This window comes from Salpingoeca rosetta (assembly GCF_000188695.1).
Source record: "Salpingoeca rosetta unplaced genomic scaffold supercont1.3, whole genome shotgun sequence".
Classification (NCBI taxonomy): Eukaryota; class Choanoflagellata; order Craspedida; family Salpingoecidae; genus Salpingoeca; species Salpingoeca rosetta.
The window spans coordinates 731276-754134 of record NW_004754931.1 but is presented as its reverse complement, the minus strand read 5'-3'; the positions used below and the strand labels follow the sequence as shown (position 1 = coordinate 754134).

General features: G+C 56.5%; 6 protein-coding genes across 7 annotated transcripts in view; 3 read left to right on the top strand and 3 right to left on the bottom strand.

Annotated features, from left to right (window-relative positions):
• The window catches only part of PTSG_11780 (uncharacterized protein), an 8506-nt gene extending 5190 nt beyond the window's left edge, over positions 1–3316 (top strand). The window contains exons 9-10 of the mRNA XM_004997664.1: positions 290–2119; positions 2574–3316. Of these exons, the coding sequence (XP_004997721.1) occupies positions 290–2119; positions 2574–2832 (2089 nt within the window). The 3' untranslated portion in view covers positions 2833–3316. The remainder of the gene's footprint in view (positions 1–289; positions 2120–2573) is intronic.
• On the top strand, positions 3280–8383 carry PTSG_11779 (uncharacterized protein). The gene is made up of 12 exons (XM_004997663.1): positions 3280–3941; positions 4204–4394; positions 4634–4986; positions 5131–5266; positions 5485–5580; positions 5809–5910; positions 6103–6197; positions 6461–6767; positions 6980–7051; positions 7232–7318; positions 7499–7618; positions 7847–8383. The coding sequence occupies exons 1-12, from the start codon at positions 3872–3874 to the stop codon at positions 7970–7972; spliced, it is 1755 nt and encodes a 584-aa protein (XP_004997720.1). The 5' UTR covers positions 3280–3871; the 3' UTR covers positions 7973–8383.
• Positions 8384–8499: 116 nt separating this feature from the next.
• PTSG_01740 (uncharacterized protein) lies at positions 8500–9978 on the bottom strand (the record flags this gene model as incomplete). Its single annotated transcript, XM_004997662.1, has 3 exons — positions 8500–8622; positions 8813–9012; positions 9495–9978. The coding sequence occupies 3 exons, from the start codon at positions 9976–9978 to the stop codon at positions 8500–8502; spliced, it is 807 nt and encodes a 268-aa protein (XP_004997719.1).
• A 46-nt stretch (positions 9979–10024) lies between these two features.
• Positions 10025–14443, bottom strand: PTSG_01739 (uncharacterized protein). The gene is made up of 4 exons (XM_004997661.1): positions 13905–14443; positions 12601–13658; positions 12240–12364; positions 10025–11951 (listed from the first exon to the last, which is right to left on the bottom strand). Exons 1-4 carry the CDS (start codon positions 14324–14326, stop codon positions 10191–10193), a joined length of 3366 nt encoding a protein of 1121 aa, XP_004997718.1. The 5' UTR covers positions 14327–14443; the 3' UTR covers positions 10025–10190.
• Positions 14444–14541: 98 nt separating this feature from the next.
• PTSG_01738 lies at positions 14542–17715 on the bottom strand. Of its 2 annotated transcripts, XM_012637629.1 has the most exons (5): positions 17572–17715; positions 17045–17271; positions 16538–16782; positions 15671–16132; positions 14542–15356 (listed from the first exon to the last, which is right to left on the bottom strand). In XM_012637629.1, exons 2-5 carry the CDS (start codon positions 17177–17179, stop codon positions 15251–15253), a joined length of 948 nt encoding a protein of 315 aa, XP_012493083.1. In that variant the 5' UTR covers positions 17180–17271; positions 17572–17715; the 3' UTR covers positions 14542–15250. The 2 variants fall into 2 exon arrangements, with proteins under 2 accessions (XP_012493083.1, XP_004997717.1); XM_004997660.2 differs by lacking the exon at positions 17572–17715 and having other exon boundaries at positions 17045–17484.
• Positions 17716–17968: 253 nt separating this feature from the next.
• PTSG_01737 (actinin) lies at positions 17969–22749 on the top strand (the record flags this gene model as incomplete). The annotated part of the gene is made up of 14 exons (XM_004997659.1): positions 17969–17987; positions 18138–18280; positions 18818–18962; positions 19175–19327; positions 19542–19623; positions 19776–19862; positions 20083–20249; positions 20505–20586; positions 20802–20887; positions 21054–21512; positions 21788–21997; positions 22172–22297; positions 22478–22555; positions 22729–22749. Exons 3-14 carry the CDS (start codon positions 18891–18893, stop codon positions 22747–22749), a joined length of 1623 nt encoding a protein of 540 aa, XP_004997716.1. The 5' UTR covers positions 17969–17987; positions 18138–18280; positions 18818–18890.
• Between the last annotated feature and the right edge of the window lie 110 nt (positions 22750–22859).

Below are 22859 nucleotides of genomic sequence, written 5' to 3'. Positions count from 1 at the left end.
GTGTTTTTGTGTGCGCGCGTGCGTGCGTGTGTGTGTGTGTGTGTGTGTGTGTGTGTGTGTGTGTGTGTGTGTGTGTGTGTGTGTGTGTGTGTGTGTGTGTGTGTGTGTGTGTGTGTGTGTGTTCATGATGCACACGTGCAAGTGTTCCAAAGTTCCTGGTTCCTGTAACTTTTCAGTCACCGCTCTCACACAAAAACACACGCATACACAAACGCGAACACGCGCGAATGCACCGACCCCACCCCTTCCCTCTCTCCCTCCTCCTTCCTTTTGGCCTCTTGGCGACCAGCCTGGTGCTGATTGGGATGCGTGGGGCAGGGAAGACGACGCTAGGCCGGGCAGCGGCCGCGTACCTTGGCTACGACTTTATCGACCTGGACGACCTGTTTGAGGAGAAGCACGGGCCAATCCCCGCGTTTATTGAGGAGCGCGGGTGGGATGAGTTCAGGCAGCAGGAGCAGGCTGCTCTGGAGGAGGCACTGGAGCAGCACGCGTACAACACGGTGGTGTCGTGCGGGGGCGGCGTTGTCGAGACGCCCGCCTGTCGCGAATTGCTTGCAGGCAGCCGCCTCCCCATTGCCTGGATTGACCGGCACATTGACGACATTGTCGCCTACCTGGAGGCCGACACGACGCGGCCCGGCTACACATCGCCAGTTGTCGCCGTGTACCAGCAGCGCAGGCCCCACTATGAGGCGCTCAGCACGCACTGGTTCCCAATCGCCCGCGGCAACAGCGACATTGCACACACCACGGCCTGCTTTTCTCGCTTCTGCGGGGTGGTTGTCGCCAAGCACGTTGCGCCGCTCCGCGACGACTCGTGTTTCCTGTCGCTGACGTTTGGCGACCTGTCGACCATCAAGGACCTGTCCTCCCTCGTTGCGGACGTGGACATGGTGGAGCTTCGCGTGGACCTCCTTGACCAACCCACGGACGCCGCCTTCATTGCGGGCCAGATTGCCCTGCTGCGGGCATCCACGGCCAAGCCCATTCTGTTCACGGTGCGCTCTGCCAAGCAAGGCGGCAAGCTGGCCCTGGACGAGGACGGCTACTTCAACCTGCTGTCGCTCGGGGCGCGGCTGGGGTGCGATGCCCTGGACGTGGAGACGTGCTGGGACTCGAGCCACATTGAGAGCGTGTGCGCGCCGCTGCGTGGGACGACCATTGTCATGTCGCAGCACTTTGGGCGGCCGTGCACCCACGTGGACGAGGTGCTCACGCTGGTGCAAGGGAGCAATCTGCCCTTTGTGGACGTGATCAAGATTGTGTTCACGGCGACGGAGGTGTCCGACTGCTTCTTGCTGCAGCAGGCGCGGGAGCGCGTGCATGCGGAGAAGGTGGTGACGAAACCCATGATCCTGCTGCTGATGGGCGAGCAGGGCCGGCTGTCCCGCGTCACCAACACCATGCTCACGCCCGTCACGCACGCCAACATGCCCGGCACTGCCGCCCCAGGGCAGCTCACGTGGGAGCAAGTGCTGCGGCTCCGCCGCACGCTGGGGCTGCTTCGCCCACGCTCCTTCTTCATTGTCGGCAGCCCCGTGGCGCTGTCCCCATCGCCGCTGATGCACCGCACGGGGTTCCGGCTCGCTGGGCTGCCGTGGACATACGAGCGCCTCGACACGACGTCCATGGTGGATGTGCGCTCCGTGTTTGCCAGCGAAGGCTTCATGGGGGCGAGCGTCACGATGCCGTTCAAGCAATCCGTGCTGCCGCTGCTTGCCTGGATGGACGAGCACGCGCGTCGCATTGGCGCCGTCAACACGGTGGTTCGCGGTGGCGCAGGCAACACGCAGCTGCTGGGCTTCAACACGGACTGGGTTGGCATTGTGAAGCCGCTGCAGTCTGCCATGCCCGCGGAGACACGGGAGCGTACGGGGAACGTGCTTGTGCTTGGTGCTGGCGGCACGGCGCGGGCCGCGTGCTACGCGCTGCACTACCTCGGGTTTACCTCTGTGTATGTGGTGAACCGGACGCCCGAGCGAGCCGAGGCGCTGTGCCGCGACTTTGGTGTTCGCGCAATCGACAGCGCTGAGGCCCTTGACGATGTGGTCCTCATCATCAGCACGCTCCCGCCAACGGCCGCAGCGACTGTCCCCGCCACCCTCCTCCAGTCCAAGTGCGTTTCGCGTTTTGTTTGTATGTTGTGTGTGTGTGTATCTGCATGTGTGTGTGTGTGCACGTGTGTGCATGTGTGTGTGTGTGCGTGTGTGTGTGTGTGTGTGTGTGTGTGTGTGTGTGTGTGTGTGTGTGTGTGTGTGTGTGTGTGCACGTGTGTGCATGTGCGTGCGTGCGTGTGTGCAGAGATATCTGTGCATGTGTGCATATGCATGCGTGCGTGTTTTTGTGCGTATGTGTGGGTGCGTGTGCGTATGCGTGCGTACGTGCTTTTGTGCGTGTTTTCTGTGTACCTGCGTGTGTGTGTGCGTGCGTGTGTGTGTGTGGGAGAAGCACGAGAAACTGCAGACACTCATGGTTGCCTGTGCTGGCAACGACGTGTTTGAGCGTGCATCTACTTGCATTCTCACACCAACCCCACCCACCCCCTCCCCTTTACACGCCCGTGCCTGCAGGCCGGTTGTGTTTGACGTGACGTACATTCCGCGGATGACGCCGCTGCTTGAGCAGGCGCACGCTGCCGGGTGCCGTATCTTTGGCGGCATCGACATGCTCATTGCACAGGGCATCGAGCAGCAGCGGCTGTTCACGCGGCGCCACGTGGATGACGCTGTGATTGACACGACGGTGCGGCAAGGATACCGCAAGATGCTGGAGGCAGACCCGCATGTCATTGACGACAACCCGAGCGAGGAACTCACCTTCCTCGTCTAGCTCGCCTGTCCTTCGTTGACTGAAGCAACCAGCCAAAGAGAGACAGAGACAGACAGACAGAGAAGGGGAAGGGGTTGCTTTCCCTGTTCCTTCATGGTTCTGGTCCTTCTTTCTTTGCTGTTCCCGCGCCCCTTTCTGTTTTGTTTGTCTGTATGCACGCACGCATGCATGTGCACAAGCTTGTCGTGTAGAAAGGAAGCAAGCGTCACAATCTTGATTGAGTGTGCTTGCTTCTTGTTCTGTTGCATGTTACTTGCATGTTGTTTTCACTGCGTTATCCATCCATCCATGCTGCTGTTGTTGTGCTGTTGTTGCTGCTGCTGTTACATCATCTTCCTCCGTGTGGTGCGGTGTGGTTGAGACGACGACGAAACAGGGCGACACTGCTGCTGCTCACTCATGAATGTCGATGGACACAAGATCCACCACCACCACCGCCCTGTTACATTTTCGTTCCCAACACCATAAAAGTTGCTTGTTTGTGTTTTCCTGTTGGGCGTGGCTGAATGACAACTGCTGCATGTCGAGAGCCACGTCAGTTGCTCGCTCATGTCAAACGTCGTAACTGACGACGCGCTTCTTGCTTCTTTGGTCGATGAGGTGGGAGTTAGTTGTTACGACATCCATCCCCACCAACCACACTGCCATCCTCCCCCAATCCACATCATCTTCATTCTCATCAGCGTTCACCACAACGATACACCAACTCCACTGTGCCCAAAGCAACATCAAAACGGACCTGAGTGCGTGAACGAACACCGCATTCTGCTGCGACTTGTTCTTCTTCCACCTTCTGCCATCGCCATTGCCAACTGCGTGGTGCTTCACCTTGGACATCTCCTCTCCTCCTCCTCCTCCTCTTTCCCCAAACCTTGTTCAAGCCGTCCGACACAATGATAATACAGTGACTGATTCCACATTGACGATCATCCTTCTTTGTTGAGCTGGTCACACCCCCGTGTTATCCATTTGTATCTGCCCCCCTTTTGTTGGGTCCTGTGTGTGCGCGCGGCTCTCGTTTTGAGCCCACACCATCACAATGACTCAAGAGCCTGATCCCATATCTTCGCACCAAGTGGTGCCCCATGCACTCGCCACAGAGCTCAAAGGTGTGTTTGTGTGTGTGTGTGTGTGTGTGTGTGTGTGTGTGTGTGTGTGTGTGTGTGTGTGTGTGTGTGTCTGTCTGTCTGTGTGTGTGTGTGTGTCTGTCTGTGTGTGTCTGTTTGTGTGCGTCTGTGTGTGTGTGTGTCTGTTTGTCTGTCTGTGTCTGTCTGTGTGTCCGTTTGTCTGTGTCTGTGTGTGCGCGCGCTTGCACAGAGCCCTCCATTGTGCTCTCCTCCCCCACCTCACTGATGGCGGCCCTCGTGGCAGTTCGCCATCCGCTTATGGAGGACGTGAAGCAGACGGTTGTCATGGAGCGTCAAGTGCTGCCGAGCGAGCCCCAGGAAGGCAACATCGAGTACAAACTCAAGCTGATTGATCCAAGCGCTGAGCGTCTTGTTCACCTCACCACCCAGATGAAATGGCGACTTGCTGAGGGTGGCGGCGAAGCCATCTACCAGGTCGGACGTTGTTGTGTATGTGTGTGCGTGTGTGACATGAGTGCGTGTTGTGTGCAGAGTCTAGTGCTGTCTTGTGTGAGATGTTCTTCGTGCGATCATGGCACATCACATCCCTGCATGTGCGAAGATGAAGTGGCAGCCTCCTTTACATGATTTCTTCGCCAGCGTCTCTGACGATTGATGGCTGCGGACTGCACTGCCCACACAACAACATCGCTCTTGCTTGTGCTGTGTTGTAGATTGGCGTCGGTGATGACGGCTCCCTGCATGGCTTGAGCGTTGCCGACCTGGAGGCATCGCTCGAGACGCTGGCCACCATCGCCCACGGCGTTGGCGCCACGTTCACCCTGCTCCGCCGCAGCCCAAGCCTCGACGGCCACGGCGTGATTGCAGAGGTGCACGTGCGCAAGGCCACCGAGGACCAGCAGTTTGTGGACGTGCGTGTGTTTGTGCTTGGCGACTCTGGCAGCGGCAAGAGCACGGTGATTGCGTGTCTTGCGTCCGGTAAGGCCGACAATGGCCGCGGATCGGCGCGTCTTGATCTGTTTCGCCACAGCCACGAGGTTGTCACGGGCCGCACAGCCTCCACGAGGTGAGCCGTGTGTACGCACAGAGAGACGCGCCGGCAGGAGAGATGGACACATGTTGCAAGCGGTGCCGCTTGCTTGTTTGGTTCATTTGTAGCCATCACACGGCACCCTGTTGCTCACACACACACACACCCATGCAACATCAGCACGGAGATGCTTGCGTTTGACGGGCAGGGCAATGTGCTGAACTACGACAAGGATTTGAACCCGCAGCCTGTTGCGGACATCTGTTCGCAGGCCTCCAAAGTTGTCCATCTCATCGACTCGCCCGGGCTCGAGAAGGTGTGTGTGTGTGTGTGTGTGTCTGTATGTGTCTGTGCGTGTGTGTGTGTCTGTGTCTGTGCGTGTGTCTGTGTCTGCCTGTGTGCGTGTCTGTGTCTGTGTCGGTATGTTTCTGTGTCTGTGAGATGGCGTGTTAATACAAATTGCACCTCGCACCCCCAATGTCACAACCCCCTCTCCCTCCCCCCCCCCTCTCCAACTCGATCGTGCATCTGCAGTATGAGAAGACGACGTTGTCTGGGCTGGCGCGCCACGGGCCAGATCACATCTGCATTGTCGTCAGCGCAACACGGGGGATGACCAGCCAGACAAAGGTGGTGGGATGCACATGTGCGTGTTTGTTCGTTTGTTTGGCATGAGATGTTAGTTTGGCATGGGATGTTAGTTTGCGTGCACGCCTTCTTGTTGTTTGTTGCTTTCTGTGGCGTGGCGCTTCTTTGTATCAGGTGCTGTATTCGTTGGCTCCTCCTCCTCTTCCTCTTCCTCCCCTTTCCCCACTCACGCCGCGTGTGTCCGTCTTTCCTTTTTTTTTTTTTTCTCAGCGACACATGGATATGGCGCTTGCCCTCAACATCCCCGTGTTTGTTGTCATCACAAAGATTGACAAATGCCGCAAGGACCAGCTCAAGCACGCGCTCGTCGACGTACGTGCACATTTTTCCAGCCACTGCCACGCATCGCGCCACACACACACACACACACACACACACACACACACACACACACACACACACACAAACACACACACACACACACACATGCAATGATGGAAGGTACGCGTTGACTGGTCTTTCCCCTTGCTCCCATCTCATCACAACCACCCCCTCCTGCTGCAGGTGTGCATTGCGGTGAAATCGCCCGGGAGCAACAAAGTGCCGCAGCCCGTCAAGAACGTCGATGACCTCCTCACAGCCCGCGACCAGGGAATCAGGTCAGCGGTGGTGCTGGTGCTGGCGGTAGCACCTGTTGCTGCTGTGCCAGTTGTGATGACGTCCAAAAGCCGCCACTGTTTGTTGTTCGTCTCGCTCGTGCTGTTCGTGCTGTTTGTGTTGTTCGTGTCGTTTGTGTCGTTCGTCTCATTCGTCTCGTTCTTTTTGTTTGTGTTGTTGCTGCTGCTTGTGTCACGTGCTCCTGTCACTCACGCACTCACGTCTTTGCCCCTCCACTTACTCTGTTCGATGCTGACGACACCAGCGTGGTGCCCATCTTCTTCGTGTCAAACGTGACGGGCAAGAACTTGAACCTACTGTCGCAGTTCATGAACCTCCTTCCCTGCGTCAACTCCATACGTCTCGAGACCAAGTCCCACCTTCCTGCCAAGATGCTGGTGGAGGACACGTTTAACGTGTCTGGCGTCGGCGCCGTTGTTGCCGGCATGGTGCGCCAGGGACTCGTCCGCACAAACGACCGCCTCATGCTCGGCCCGCAGGCTGATGGCAGCTTTGCTCCTGTCACTGTCACCAGCATCCACCGCAACCGCGCCCCCGTCTCGTGTGTCAAGGTACGTGTGTAAATGTGTGTATGTGTGTGTGTATCTGCCTGTGTATGTGTGTGTGTGTGTCTGTCTGTGTGTCTTATGTGTGTGTCTGCGTGTGTCTTTGTACATGTGTATGTCTGCGTGTGTTGAATGTTTATGCGTCGTGCAGTGGTCCGGATTTGCGTCACCACCACCGTCCACCAACACCTCTCTCTTTGCTGCCGCCACCACAATAGGCCGGCCAGGTTGCCTCTGTTGCCGTCTCCGGCGCAAGAATACGAAGAGGCCAAATCCTGTGCGAGGAAGAGGTGTGTTGCTTGCCGCTGCGTAATTGTGCTTCGTCCCCCCTTTCGCCTCCTGTTCACCCTTGCTTCCTGTTCGCTTTTGCTTCGTGTCCATCCTTCGTCTGTGGCTCATTCGCCCTCACAATGTGCACGTGCTCGCAACGCCTACACCACCAACCACTTCTGTGGCTGTCACACGAGCAGTTGATACCGCCCACGTGCCAGCAGTTTGATGCAGACCTGCTTGTCATCGACTGCCCTGCAAAACAGACGCTCACAACGGGATTCCCGGTATGTGTGCGTGTGTGCGTGTGTATGTGTGTGTGGATGTGTACGTGTATGTGTGTGTGTGTGTGTGACTGGCTGACTGCTTCCGTCTGCTTCTGTCTGCGCTTTCTTAACTTCTTGCTCACTCCCACACTCACTATCAACACACACGCACACACACACACACAACCGACAACGCTGCAGTGCTCTGTGTTTGTGCAGAATGTGCGGCAGAGTGGCGTGATTGAGCACCTCGGGGTTGATGACGACGGCGCCGTTGTCTGCGCCACCGTTCGCTTCGAGCACCAGCCGGAGGTCGTGGAGGTGCGTACATCCCTGGCAATACATGTCATCGTGGGTGGTGATAATGACGGTGATGATGATGGTCGTCATCGGGGGTTTTGTTGTGCTGGTGCACACTTTCACGCACAATGTTCCTGCTGTGCGCACACACACATGCACACACATACATAGACATACACACACACACTGACGCTTGCGCCCCTCCCTCTCTGTCCCTCCTCAACGCACACCTGCATGTTCATCCAACAGGTGGGCAGCCGCGTTGTGCTTCACAGCGGCTATTTCAAGGCCATTGGCTCCGTCACGTCCACAACCCCGCCAACAGCTGAGCGCACAGCCGCAGATGCAACGGCAGCCAGCAGCCAGCACATGTGAAACCGTGCGACGACCACGCGTGTCGTCTGTTCCCGCTTCTTTCGTGCTTGGCGCGGCTGCTACCACGTCTTCTATTCCTGTTGCTGTTGCCTTCTTCCTATATGTCGTTTATGCGCCCTCACGTCGCTTCAGTGTGTTGTGTTGTGTTGTCTGCTTCATGTTTGCTTGCTGGCTTGTTTGTTTGTTTTCCATCTGTGTTGAGTTGCTCCTAGCAATCAGTGCCTGTGTTGTGTTGTTCCTTTCTGTTGCTTTGTCTTGCGTTCTTATGTCGTGCTTGCTCGCCCACTGTCTCTTCTTCTATGTTTCGTGTTGACCTTTTGTCTTGTGTTCGTTTGTGTCTATGACATTGGGAATGGCCCATCGCACGACACACCATCGTCCATACACCAGAACAACGACAACCAGCCAGCCAGAACCGAGTCGGAGGACAGAGCAACGAAGCACACAGCCAAACGACGACGAAGGACAGAGAACGAGGTACACACACACACGCACGCACGCACACACACACACACACACACATCTCGCTACTGCTGGGAGCGGTTCCAGAAGTCGCCACGAAGCGCTGGGTTGACAGAATCCTTTCCAAGATATGCCTCAATCAAGGCAGAGCCGACAAACGTGGAATGCATGCTGCCGAGGTCACGGCCCTGCACACATACAAACAACAAGTGTGTGAGCGGATGCAGCATGCAAGAGCATGTGCACGAGCATGAGCACGCAAGCATGAGCACAAGCGAGAATGTACGCGGCTATTGCGTTGTGGAGCAGTGCAGGAAAGGCACGCCTCAACACAGGCAACCAGGGAAGTATGCATCTTCGAGTGCACAGCTACAACACCTGGTGCTGGAGAGTGACGCGGTCGCCTCTGAAGACCATGAGCAGCTCTTCGCCGAGTTGCAGGTCGCCGCGTGGGAAGAGTTGCTTGAAGGTGCTGATCTCTTCTTGCAGCTGCGCCTGCTTCTCGGGTGCGTCCTTGACAATGGCCCTCGCACGCGCGTCCAGCGCCCGCCCGAACCCATCGCGCAAATGCGAGAACGCTGCACGTGTTTGAGCAACACACGTGACTGTGAGAAGCACCAACTCACCACACCACGAGACAGAGATCGAGAGAGAGAGAGAGAGAGATCGAGAGAGAGAGACAGAGAGAGAGAGAGACAGACAGAGAGACAGACAGACAGAGACAGAGACAGAGACAGAGAGACACACACACAGAGAGTGACACACACACACAGAGAGAGAGAGAGAGAGAGAGAGGGGGGGGGCTGAACGAGACACAGACAACGAGCAGCAGGCACAGATCGTGCAGGCTGCATGGCGCGGTCACACACACACACACACACACACACACACACACACACACACACGCACGCACGCACACACACACACACACACACACACACACACACACACACACACACACACACACACACACACACACACACACACACACACACACACACACACACACAAAAGCACACACACACACACACACACGAAAGCACATGGACAAAAGACGAACCTGCTTTTCTGTAAGGGGCGACACGGATGACCTTGGGCATGTGAATGTCCTGGATCGACGCGACAACGGCGGCACGCTCCTCGGTCTGGTCGTGGGGCAGCTGCGCAGCGGCGGCAACGCGAGCCATGGAGCGGATGCGCGCGGCGTGATCTGTGGGCAGGTAGATGGCTGCAGAATAGACGTAGTACCGAAGGAAGGTGACCATGCGCGTGCCAGCAGCCACAAGCGTGTGCTTCTCGTTCACAGTCACGGTGCGTGGGTGCACAAGCCGGGAGTTGGGATCCACCACCAGCGTGTCACTGTCCTGGGTCTGTGCATCGGCAAAGCCTTTCTCGTCCACACGCGCAGCAACCACGTGGCGTTGAGGCTGTCGCTGCTGCTGCCGCGATGTGATCGCCGAAGCAGCGGTCACAGACACCTCGCTTTGGCTGCTCTTATCGCTCTTGCTCACGAAGGAAGCCGCAGCTGCACAGCCGCAGCCCATAGCCACCACAGCGCACCTGCGCAGCAAAGCCGTTGTTGCATTCAACACCATCGTTGCAGCTGTCTTGCTTGCTTCTTGCGGCTTTTGATTTTGATGAATGCAACGCAAAGACGCGGCGATGGTGACACAACCCACACAGCTCACATCAAGTAACAAACAGTCTCAAGCACAAGCAAAGTAACGGCAACAGTCAAGCAAGCAAGTCAAGCAAGTCAAGCAATGGTGCAGGACTTTGAGTGGCGGCCCCGAGTGTCTTCTTCTCCTCGCTTCCTCTCGTGTTTCTCTTTCTTCTTCTGCTGCTTCTCTGCCTTTCTCCTTTCCTTCTCCTCATGCTTCTCCCTCTTCTTCCTCTCCTTCTCCTCCCTCTTGTGCTCCTTCTTCTCGTCATTGTGCTGCCGCCGTTCGCGTCGGTGCTCCTCCCTCTTCTCCTTCCTGCTTTGTCCCTTGTGTGCCTCCTCCTCCTTCTCCTCCTCCTTCTCCTCCTCCACGTCCTCGCCAAGCGCCCGGCGCACGCGCGTGAGATCTTCCTCCAGCTTGCGCCGGAGCACGTGCCGCTCCGCCACCTTGAGCGCGGCAATCCCGCGCGCCAGCATGTACTGCCCTCGCGCCGCCTCCAAGTCGCCCGCGCTCTCGTACGCCTTGCCAAGCATGTGGTACAGCGGCAGCACCAGCGGGCTGTCCCCGCCCATCAGCTGCTTGCGCTGCTCCACCGCCTTCTTGCACCACTCAATGGCGTGCGCGCTGTCGCCCAGGTGCCGGTACACGCGCCCCAGCGTCGAGTACGCCTCCGCTGTCTCCGCGTTGTTCTCGCCAAACGTGGCCACCAGCGCCGACACCACCTCCTTTGCCAGCGCCAGCCCCTTCTGCTTCTCCTCCTCGCTGTCCAGCTGCGAAAGCGCCAGTGCCCTTCCCGCATCCGCCCGCAGCGTCTGCTTGTTCGTCGGGCCCACCACCTCCCTGAACATCGCGCTTGCCTTCTCAGCCATGTCGGCAGCAACCGCGTAGTCGCCCTTCTCGTCGTATGCCTCTGCCAGCGCCGCGTACGTCTGGCCAATGTGCATCGCCACGCTGCTATCGCCGTCACGCCCAACACCGCCGCCGCCAACACCGAGCGAGGCAGCATCGCCCGTGCCCGCGCCCATGCCGGCCTCCGCACTGCCGGCGTGCTCCTTCAGCTGCTGCTGCACGTGCAGCTGCTGCTTCTTGATCAGCTTCGCCTGCTCCTCCTTCTGCTGCTTCTGCAGGCCATCCAGTGCCACGTTGAACAGCTTGATTGTCTCGTCAAAGTCCCTCATTTCCGCGTGGACGTGCGCCAGGCTCGCCACCGCCTGCAGCGTCACCACGCTCTCCGGCCCAAACTTGGACGCCCACAGCTCGCGGGCACGCGCGTACGCCTCGACAGCCTCCGGGTAGTTGCCCTTGGCCTGGTACACCTGCCCGAGTGCGACGAAGATTGGAGCAGCGACGCCAACCACGGCCCCATCCCCCGTGCCGCCTTTTGTTGCCGCGTCCTTGGCCTTAGTCAGCAGCTCAAGCGCGTTCTTGTAGTCGCCCATCTGGTTCAGGGCCTGCCCCAGGTTGGCTGTGATGTACAGCGTGCGCGGGTGCTCGGCGCCATGCAGGTCGCTGGCGACGTTGCGCGCCTTTGTCAGCATGTCCACCGCCTCCATGGTGCGCCCAGCCGTGAGGAGCGCGTTTGCCAAGCGTGTGTACGCGTCCGCCGTCTGGGGGTGGCGCTCCCCAAGGAGGCGAATCTGCAAGTGCAGTGCGCGCTGCTGGTACTCGATGGCCCGCTCAATGTCGCCCGTGATGCCGTACACCAGGCCGAGGTTGGAGAGCGTGTTGACGACCGCCGGGTGTGCTTCGCCAACGGTCCTCAGCTCAATCTCCAGCGCCTTTTCAAGATACTTCTGCGCGCTGATGGGATCCCCACCCTCACGGTAGCACTCCCCGAGATCATTGTATGCCAAGCCCTAACCAGAGAAAGAGATATTGTGTGTGTGTGTGTGTGTGTGTGTGTGTGTGTGTGTGTGTTGTGCGTTGATTGTTGGGTGTTGGTGGGAAGACTACATTAGCGACTCGCGCACAGTTACGGAGACTCCCAGACCACTAACACACACACACACACACACACACACACACACACACACACACACACACACACACACACACACACACACACACACACACACACACACACACACGCACACACACACGCACACACACACATGCACACACGCAAAGGGTGGCTGTGGGCTTACGGTGTGGATGTGGTTCTCGCCATTTGCGCGGAGACGAATAGCGAGCACGCGCTCAAACGTTTCAACGGCCTTTGGTAGATCTTGCATCATGGTGTAGAGGATGCCCATGTTCGACAGCGTATCGCCTAAAACGGTGCGATGACAACACGGGGGACGACGAGGGCAAGTGAACACGCGAGGGAAACTAGTGAGCGCATGCAAGAGCGCAAACATGCCACGCACATGCACACACACATGCACGCACGCACGATCCAAGCACACACACGCACAAACATACACACGCACGATCAAGCACACACACACACACACACAAACATACACACGCACGATCAAGCACACACACACACACAAACATACACACCTGTGATGCTGTGCATGGCGCCAAGGGTGCCCGTCTTGATGTCCAAGGCGCGCTTGTAGCACTTGAGGGCTTCCGCAAGCTGCGCAGAGTTTCGGTATGCTTCGCCAAGGTTGTTCAGGGTGTCGGCCACGCTGGGGTGGTGCTCCCCATATGCCTCCAGCTTGATCTCCAGCGCCTGGTTGAAGCACTTGATAGCCTTATCAAACTGCGCCAGCTGCTGTGCGGCAATGCCGACGTTGTTAATTGCATCAGCGGCACCGGGGCTCTTGGGCCCGAGCGTTGCCATGGCAATGTCACGCGCCTGTTCGTAGTACTCCGCTGCCTGCTGCGGCTTGCCGCTCTGCGTGCTGATGTTGCCGAGGCCCATGAGTGCCTGCGCAACCCCAGGGTGCTTGCGCCCGCCAAACAGCTTGATGCGGGCGTCGCGCGCTTGCGTCATGTACTCAATTGCGCGGTCAAACTGGCCCTTGGCCATGTACACGTTGCCCAGAGCCACCTGGCACTCACTCACGCCGGGGCTGTCCTCGCCCATGACGGCCTTGGCAATCTCCATGCCTTTGGTGATGAGCTCAATTGCCTCGTCGAGCTTGCCAAAGTTGGTCATAATCACGCCTGCGCTGTAGCAGAGCGTGCCAAACGGCATCGTCAGCCGCTGCGAGCTGCCTTCCATCTCCTTGACAAACTCGCGGACGCGATCGAGGCACCACACGCGCATCTGGTCCTTGACCTTCTCGTTGAGGGTGGCAAAGCCAACGCCTTCCTCGATGGCCTTGAAGATCATCTCCTTGTCCTTTGGGTTCCACGCCTCGGCGCGTTCCGCCTGCACGCGCACGAGCGTGTCCATCACGGCGTTGAAGTTGGTCATGACGGCGCCCTTGAGCGCCTCACGCTGCACGTGCGGCAACTGGATGCTCAGCTCCACGTTCTCTTGGCTCAGCGAGCAGAAGATTTCCCACAGGCACCACGCCCTGGTGAGTGGGATGGGGTCATTCCATGGCGTCAGCACCAACACCACCCGCCCAATCTGCGCAATGGAGTCCTTGAATGTTGTGCTCCACCTGCATGTGTGTGTGTGTATGTGTGTTTGTGTTTGTGTGTGTGTGCGTATGTGTGTGTGCGTATGTGTGTGTGTGTGTATGTGTGTGTATGTGTATGTGTGTGTGTGCGTGCGTGTATGAGTGTGTGTGTACTGTTAGAGAGACAGAGAGAGATTTGACACGAGCAGTCATCTTTGATGTACATTCCAAAGCACACATGCACACATGCACACGTGCACACATGCACACGCACATGCAAAAACGCACCAGTCCTGCGGGAGATCAGCGGCGATGTTTTGGTTGTTGATGAAGAGATCAAACCAAAAGAAGGTGTTCGGGTGCTCCTTGGCAAACTCGAGCAGTGTGCCCACCACATCGACAATCTTGTACTTCCACGCGTGCGAAACAAACGCGTTGGCCTTGCCGAGGTACTGTGGGTTGTCATGCTTCACCAAATCAACATAGGCCTGCTTGTTGGCCTTTGTCCTTGGGATCACGACCAGATCGCACACATCCTTTGTGGTCAAGTCGTAGTACCGAGCGCCTTGGGTTGATTGCAGGTCCCGCAGAAACACCTCCAAGAACTCCGCAGACACGCCGGTCGTGTTGATTTCAGGTGTAGTCTTGTTGTTTGTGTCCACGAGGTCCGCTGTCACTGGCACATCCGCTGGTGTGGCCACATGCGCCATGATCACAAGACCAACAACACTTGGCTCGTGTGCTTGCGGTCGAATGCGCAGGGTGAGATGCTTGGTGGTGGTTTGCTGTGGTTGTTGGATGCAGTGGGTGGTTTCTTTCGTTGTTGGTTGTGGAGAATGCAGTGGTTTGGATTGATGCAAGCAGAGTCGTCAGTCCAGAATATTTGTTGAACATATGACCAATCATCCGCAGAGTGCGCTTGGTTTGCGTGTGGCTTGTGGTCTTTTTGATTGTCACAATCATCACATCTCACATCACACTGGTGCGTGGTTCGCAAGGTCTGTTGTGACAGTGGCTTGCTTGCTCTTGGCACGGTGTGGTGGCTTGTGTGAGGCATGGAAAGACAGGAGAAACATAGAGCACAAACAACGAAAGCAGTTGAATAGTAAGAAAAAGAAAGAACTCCCACACAACAAAACGTAAGGTCGTGATGTGATGTCTGATGTGGTGTGACATGCGATGTGAAGCAGGAAGAGAAACAGCAACACCAACGCGAGGGAGACAGAACCACGCAAGAGAAAAAGCAAACCTCAAACAGTAGCAAAGCTGGAGAGTAGTAGGTACGTGATAAATGAAACATTAAACAGCAAGTGGTGGGGAAGGGGTCGACAAGCAGCGCACAACTTGTGCTCAGAGAGAACGACACAGAGAAGTGATTGTGGTGGCTGTGCTTGTGGTGGCTGTGGTGGTGGTGGTGGCGGTAGTGGTAGGTTGTCAGAAAGCCAAACCTTGATAGGAAGTACAGTCGCAGTGCATCAAGTCTGTGTGACAGGTGAACTTTGAAGAAAAGAGGGTATTGACAAAGTACTTGATTGTGGGACCACCGTCAGGAGGACAACAAGATAGGGGAGGAGTGGAAACCAAAAGAACGGGCGGTGGCAGCACTCCTGTCCATGGCATGTGTGTGTTGCCTTTCACTTGGCGTGAAAGCCAAAGCGGGGAGACACCACAAAGTCTCGCTTCTCCACATGCGTATACATGGGCTTGTTCTGCGGCGCGGCCGGCGGGTGCTGACGTGCACTGCACGTGCATGATAAACGAATAGGGTGTTGGTGGGGGCAGGGGTTACAAGTTGAAACAAGACGTGTGGGGCACACAAAACAAAATATGGACACGCCCACGCAGTGTGCGGGTTCTCTCTCCTCTGCCTGTGTCACTTTTTGACACACACACACACATATGCATGCATACACACACATGCATACACACACGCGCGCACGTACGGACACACACATACATGCACATACATGCACATACACATACATGCACACCTACACATACACACGTACACACATATATATGCACACACGCACAAACGCACAAGCATGACACACCGGGCTATTTGGGAGAGGGTGGCGTCTCTGGAGCTGTAGTGCGAGCCGGGACGGCTGGCACGGAGGGCCTTGGCGCTCTCCTTCACAGCCTCCTGGTATGTGCGGCCAAGGGACGTGTGCTGCTGGAAGGGAACATGCACCGTCGTGCCTGGGATGGCACCCGCCTTGCGGCTGTACGGCGTGCGCTCCGTGAATGCTGCGTTGTACGAGGACAGGTTTTTGTTGGACTCGAACGCCAGCGCCTCTGCGCTTCTCGTCTCGCGGTGGCTGGCTTGCAGGGGCTGCTTCAAGGGTGCAGAGCGCGAAAACTGCTGACGCGCGCGTGTGCGCACGCGGTGCTTGTCAAAGTCAGAGATGGCGTCTGCGGTGGCGTTGCCAAAGGGCTGCGCCACACGATCACGCAGTCGAGGAACATGCCCGCTGTATCCGGGCACCATGTTGCCTCGATACGCACAGTCGCGGCTGTGAAACGGCAAGGGGCGGGGGAGGTTTTGTGTGTGTGCGTGTGTGTGTATGTGTGTATGTGTGTATGTGTGTATGTGTGTATGTGTGTATGTGTGTGTGTGTGTGCATGTGTGTATGTGTGTATGTGTGTGTGTGTGTGTGTGTGTGTGGAGCAGGGTTGACGTGCTTGATGAGACCACATTGTAGAAAGAGGTGATGTCAGCCGGAGGCACACACACACACACACACACACACACACACACACACACACACACACACACACACATGCACGCATACACACATACACACACACATGAACACATGCACACATGCACACACATGCAAACACACATGAACACATGAACACACACATATACACACATGCACACATGCACACAAACACACATAAACACACGCATGTACCTTTCTTCGCGCTGGGCAAGGGTGATTTCCTGCAGCTGTTCCGATGGCAGGCTGGCGAGGGCCGAGGATGAGGCCTTGCTCACGTCCAGCATGGGCACGGCCGGCCGAGACGGCCGCGAAAACTTCAAGAACCGCGTGGGTACTGTCTTGCTCTGGTCTTGGTGCTTGCGGCCGGTTTGCTCCTGTGCACGCGTGGCCAGCAAATGGGACGAGCTTGAGCCAAACCGCCGGCCAGGATCGTAGTCCTGGTTACAAAGGAGGCACAGAGGAGAGGATAGGGGAGTGGGAGAGAGAGAGGGTGAGTGAGTGAGTGAGTGAGTGAGTGAGTGAGTGAGTGAGTGAGACAAGGGTGTGAGAACAGGGTTGTGCAAGAAAGGGAGATATGAGCATACACGTACAGCAACGCACACGCACACACACACGCACGTACGCACACATGCACGCACGCACGCACACACATGCACGCACGGATAAATGATCCCACGACACACATCCACGTCTGCGCACCCTAAGGCCGTGAACATGTCCTTGGTAGCCAGGGATGGCTCGGGGTGTGGGCAAGATGCTTTTTCTTCCGGTGCCGCGTTGCAGCTTGCTGCTTGTCTCCGTCAGGGGCAGCTGCTGGCCCATGTTGCTCATCATGGTCGCAGTCGTCGTGTGCTGCTGCTGCTGCTGCTGCTGCTGCTGCTGCTGATGCTGCTGCAAGCTTGCTTAAAGTCTATCTGCTTGTCTGGCTGGGGAGAAAGACGAAGGATGCAGCTGTAAGTCGTCGGTGAATGGCCCGAGCACGCAATGCACACACACGCATGCACCGTCGATAATGCAAGCAAATGAAGCTGAAGCAAGAGGACAAGAACAATGACGGCGGTGATTGGGAGCGCGCATTGTTTGGGTGCGGCGGCTTGGCTTGGTTGGTGGGTTGGTTGGTCTGCCTGGCACCCCAACACACCACAACACACCACAACACACCACAACGCAACACATCCCAACACAACACAACACAACACAACACAACACAACACAACACAACACACCTTCTTGGTTGAATTCCGATGACACGGGTGTCACTTGTGCGCTGCTGGCGCTACCCAACACGTTTCACGCCACAGCAGCAGCGGCGGCCGTGACTGCAGCGAGAGGAAGGAGTGAGCGATGTGACGTTGAGTGAGCGATTGTGACATGATGTGAATGTTGCCAAGCCCTCAGCTAACAAACAAAGAAAAGCAGGTCGGTGGCAGTGTTTGTTTGGTGTCACCTGTACCGCCAAACACGAGACAAATGCCTCTGACGTCAGAGTGTGAATGGTGTGTCGTGCCTTGCCTCACCCACCTTGCTTGCTTTCTTGGCCCACTCACACCTCTCGCTGCTCCTGCGAGTAGGTAGAACGATGTGGCAAGGAAAGAAGAAACTTACCCTCCACTCCCCGATTCGCACTGGTCCTGCTCAGTTGGTTGGTTGCGGCGTGCAGATGGGTTGGGGTTGGTGTTTGGCTTAGTGCTTTGGCTTTCTTGTTCGTTTGGCTTGTCCTTCTTCCTTCCCAACAACAACACACAACAAACCAAGCCTATGTTGTACTATATCTATGCCATTGAGGACCTAGGTGTAGGTCATGTTGAAATCTTTCAAGAATTTTCGAGCCAAGGTTATTTATTTTCGTCGTCCAAATTGGCATCTCGCTGGCACTGCTGACCAAAAACTTGCAACGAACATCCAGTCCACCAACGAACGAATCAGCGCACAAGTGTGAGTGAGCAAGGCGAAGGAGGGTGAGCTGGAGCGAGTGACAAGCCCAGCTGTGCTTGCTTGCTTGCTTGCTGGGAGAGGACAGCGGTTGAAGAGGTGTACTTCATGGGAGTGGGTTGTGGTCGAGGCTGTGCCAGGCTGCAAGGAGGGAGGCCGAGTTTGCTGAGATGAGTTGTGGGTGTGTGTGGTTTCTTTTTTTGTGTGTGTTTGTTTACTATTCGGTTCATGCATCCATGTATGCATGTTCGACAAGCACTGCTCGTGCGGAATTGTTTTTGCTTTGCTCATAATTTGCGGTGTGATATGTGGATACCATTGAGAATAGACATACACACACACATTCACATTCACACACATACATTCACGTTCACACACGCACACACACACAAACATTCGCACGCGCACGTACACGAAGCCACCTCGAGCTTGTCTGCTCCTCTTTTATGATCTGACGACATTCACTTATCCTCCTTCCCTCCCTTCTCGCACTCGTACGTGCTTGATCGATCGACACGATCGCTTCCATCCGCGCAACAGGAGCCGCTTTTGTACTTGCATCTCATCTTGCAACTTTCCAGCTCAAGCAAAGGAAGCACGCTAAACCGCAACCATGTCCACCCCACCCGAGCGTGAGCCCGAGCCCAGCAAGCTCAACGACGAATGGGAGCGCCAGCAGCAGAAGGTGTGTGTGTGTGTGTGTGTGTGTGTGATGTGGTTGCGGGAACAGTGGCATGCTCGGTTGTGGTTTTGGATTTCTGTCGTCTTGTTTTGTGTTTGTGCTGGGGAGGTTTTTCATATGTGATCTGCCGCGTGCCGCCACCCACTTGCAGTGCATTGTTTGTTTCTCACAGTGTTTTCAACATTGTTGTTCAACTGTGTCGTTCCGTTGATCAGACATTTACTGCCTGGATCAACAGCCACCTGCGCAAGCGCAACTTGGAGGTGAAGGATGTGGCCAAGGACCTTTCCGATGGCCGCAACCTCCTCGCCCTTCTCGAGATCATCTCCGACGAGGCTCTGCCAAAGCCCAGCCGCGGCACCATGCGGGTGAGTGTCCTCTGCGTGCGTGCGCGAGTGCGGTTTTGTGCATGAGCGCCAGGGGTCAAACGGCAAACGCATTTGAATTTGTCACAGTCACCTCTCTGGTTTTGTTCCCTACCTGAGGGCCTAGTGTCGTGTTGCGTTGTTGTGCAACTCTTCTTCACCGCTTACCTTCTCATGTTTGCACACACACACACACACACACACATTTGGCGTGTAGATCCACCATGTGGAGAACGTTGGCAAGGCCATGAAGTTCATCCAGGAGAAGAAGGTCGACGTCAGCTCCATCGGCCCAGAAGGTTGGTTGTTTTTGTTCTTGTTGCTGTTCTTGTTGTTGTGCTTGTTCTTGATCTTCATTTCTTGTGGATGACTGCCAGTGCCTGCCCCCGTCATTTGACTCATGATCGCTGTGTGGCTGACTGCTTGCCCTGGCCGTGCTCATCGCCAACAGAGGTTGTTGACTCGAACCTCAAGATGATCCTTGGCCTCATCTGGATGCTCATCCTTCGCTTCGAGATCCAGGACATCTCCGAAGACCGTGCGTCATCGCTAATTGCCTTGCACGTGTGCGTGCGTGTGCGTGTGTGCGTGTGTGCGTGTGCTCTGGCATCAGCTACCAACGCTGTGTTTCCTTCGATCACTCCCTGTCCTCACCCACACCATTGTTCCATCCACAACAACAACAACAACAACAACAACAACAACAACAACAACAACAACAACAACAACAACAAACGTGTACATACGCGCGTGAGCAGAGCTGAACGCCAAGGATGCGCTTCTGCTGTGGTGCCAGCGCAAGACCGAGCCGTACTCGAATGTGGAGGTGCAGAACTTCCACATGAGCTGGAAGGACGGCCTCGCCTTTTGCGCGCTTATCCATCGCCACCGCCCAGACCTCATCGACTACGACAAGCTCAGCAAGGTTTGCAGTGCAGGCGTGTCACGTGGCGTGTGAAATAGGGATGGCACGAGATGCCGGAGATATATTTGGGTTGTTTTGATGCTGTCGTGTCTCAGTTGAGGATCATGTGTCATTCTGACGCAGCAAACAGCACGTGCGCAATGCCCACTCACTCGCATCCTTTCTCACAACCTCACATACACATGCACATGCGCACTCACATTCACCTACCCCTGCCCCTGCCCCCTTGCGTGTATGTGTGTTGTGTTTGTCCAGAGCAACCCGCGGGAGAACCTGACGACGGCGTTTGAGGTTGCCGAGAAGGAGCTCAACATCCCAAAGTTCCTCGACGTCGAAGGTCCGCCACCTCCATGCACTCTGCTGATGCCTGCTGTGTGTGTGTGTCTGTGTGTGTGTGTGTGTCTGTGTGTGTGCGTGTGCGTCTGTGCGTCTCTGTGTGTGGTGTCTGGAAGCAGTTCATTTGCGTGCCTTCTGTAACCCATGTACTCACTGGTACCATGCACTCTCTGCTTGCTGCTGCTGCTGCTGCTGCTGCTGCTGCTGCTCGTTCAGACATGGTCAACTGCATCAAGCCCGACGAGCGCTCCATCATGACATATGTCGCCGCGTACTACAAGTGCTTTGCCAGCTTCAACCAGGTGCTGTGTCAATCACTGCTGCTGTTATTGTGATATGAAGTGGCAGCTCGCTCACCCTGCACAATGCACACCGCTCTTGCTGTCCTCAAACCTAACATGTTGCTCACTCGCTTTCTCACCAATCATACACACACACACACACACACACACATTTGACGCCTGGCAGGCCGAGGTTGCTGCGAAGAAGATTGCGACGGTGCTTGAGACGAACCGGGAGCACGAGCGGCTGATTGCCGAGTACGAGACCATGGCAACGGCGCTGCTGGAGTGGATCCAGAAGACCATCGCCTGGCTCGTCGAGCGACCAGCCATCAACGACGTGCAGACGTGCCAGGACAAGCTGGAGACACTCAACAACTTCCGGTCGTCCGAGCTGCCGGGCAAGCTTGAGGAGCGGGCCAAGTTGGAGGAGCACTACAGCACGCTGCAGACGAAGCTGCGCCTCTCTGGCCGCCCACCGTTTGTTGCGTCGGAGAGCAAGGAGATTGCCGACATCACTGCGGCGTGGACGGAGATGGAGGAGGCTGACCAGAGCCACCTGCAGTGGGTGATCGACGAGCTCAAGCGCGTGCGCCAGGCCGAAGCAAAGGCTGCCCTCTTTACAAGCAAGGCTGAGGCCCACGAGGTGCGTGGTGTGCAAAGACACAAGGATGTGCACATTTGGGGGGGGGGCTGGGGTCATTGGTGTGTGTGTCTGTGTCTGTGCGTGTGTCTGCGTGTGTGTGTGTCTACGTGTCTGCGTGTCTGTGTGACCTGCGTTGCATTGGAATGAATGATTTTCTTGCGCATTGTGTTGCTGCACACTCAACTGCGCACTTTGTGTTCACTCTTCCATGTCATACGCAACCTCCCTCCCTCTAAACTGCTCTCCCCTCCCCCGGCCCTTGTGCCCTGTACCAGGCGTGGACGAGCGGCAAGAACGCGATGCTGTCTGCGGACGACTACACGGGCGTCAACCTGGCGACGGTGTCTGCCCTGATGAAGAAGCACGAGGCGTTTCAGTCCGACCTGACGGCACACGAGCAGCGCGTGCACGAGATTGGCACGCTTGCCAACGAGCTGGACGACCTCAAGTACGTCAACGCAGACGCCGTCAACGACCGCTACGCCGTAAGCCAACACAACACACGCACACGCTCGCGGGCGTGCGCACTCACATGCGCAATTGCAATTGCCTCTGCCCCTGCCCCTGCCCCTGCCTTTGCCTCTGCCTCTGCTCAGCGTCTTCCCTTCCGTTCTCACATCACCACTAACTCCAACGCCACGCGGCGCATTTGTGTGCAGACCATCTACGAGAACTGGCAGCACCTTGTGCAGCTGACGCAGGAGCGGCAGACGAAGCTCTCCGAGGCCGAGGCCAACGCCCGCCACCTGGACGAGCTCTACCTCCAGTTTGCCCGCCAGGCCCCGGTTCGTTCGTGTGTCTTGTCGGTGTGGGTGCGGGTGTGAGTGTGGGTGTGGGTGGTGGGGCAAGGGTTGAGGTTGGGTATTTTGTTGAATGCATGAACATGACACCTTTTCGGCACGACCTGCACTATTTCACACACACACACACACACACACACACACACACTGCGTGTACGCGTGCAGCCCTTCAGCAACTTTGTTGAGTTGGCCAAGGAGAAGCTGACAGAGCCATTTGTCGTCGAGACCGAGGAGGAAGCCGCCGTAAGTCGTCGTCATCGTCGTCTTATTTTCAATCGTTGTAGTCATCATTGCGGTCGTGCTCACGTCACCACAGCGCACCTGCATCGCTGTGCCACTGCCCTGTGTGCTGTGTCTCTCTGCTTGGTCTTGCTTTGCTGTTGCGTTTTGGTTGGACCCCCCTCCCCCTTTTCCAGCATCACTGCGCGTTTCTCTGATGCCATTTGCCAACCCCCCTCCCCCTCCTCCAACAACTTCCGTCCTTGAATGCTTGTGTGTGTGTGTGTGTGTGTGTGTGTGTGTGTGTGTGCGTGTGTGTGTGTGTGTG

What these genes read in the sequence shown, in the direction of transcription:
- PTSG_01739 (XM_004997661.1), bottom strand. Translation starts at nt 14,326, where the DNA reads ATGGCGCATGTGGCCACACCAGCGGATGTGCCAGTGACAGCGGACCTC. An exon ending in GCTGATCTCCCGCAGGACTG is followed by an intron (nt 13,659 to 13,904) that starts GTGCGTTTTTGC and finishes ACACACATGCAG; the next exon opens with GTGGAGCACAACATTCAAGG. An exon ending in GCGAGAACCACATCCACACC is followed by an intron (nt 11,952 to 12,239) that starts GTAAGCCCACAG and finishes TTCTCTGGTTAG; the next exon opens with GGCTTGGCATACAATGATCT.
- PTSG_11779 (XM_004997663.1), top strand. Translation starts at nt 3,872, where the DNA reads ATGACTCAAGAGCCTGATCCCATATCTTCGCACCAAGTGGTGCCCCAT. An exon ending in ACTCGCCACAGAGCTCAAAG is followed by an intron (nt 3,942 to 4,203) that starts GTGTGTTTGTGT and finishes CCCTCGTGGCAG; the next exon opens with TTCGCCATCCGCTTATGGAG. An exon ending in GGATGACCAGCCAGACAAAG is followed by an intron (nt 5,581 to 5,808) that starts GTGGTGGGATGC and finishes TTTTTTTCTCAG; the next exon opens with CGACACATGGATATGGCGCT.
- PTSG_01738 (XM_012637629.1), bottom strand. Translation starts at nt 17,179, where the DNA reads ATGATGAGCAACATGGGCCAGCAGCTGCCCCTGACGGAGACAAGCAGC. An exon ending in CTTGCCCAGCGCGAAGAAAG is followed by an intron (nt 16,133 to 16,537) that starts GTACATGCGTGT and finishes GCCGTTTCACAG; the next exon opens with CCGCGACTGTGCGTATCGAG. An exon ending in ACCCTCTCCCAAATAGCCCG is followed by an intron (nt 15,357 to 15,670) that starts GTGTGTCATGCT and finishes ATGCACGTGCAG; the next exon opens with TGCACGTCAGCACCCGCCGG.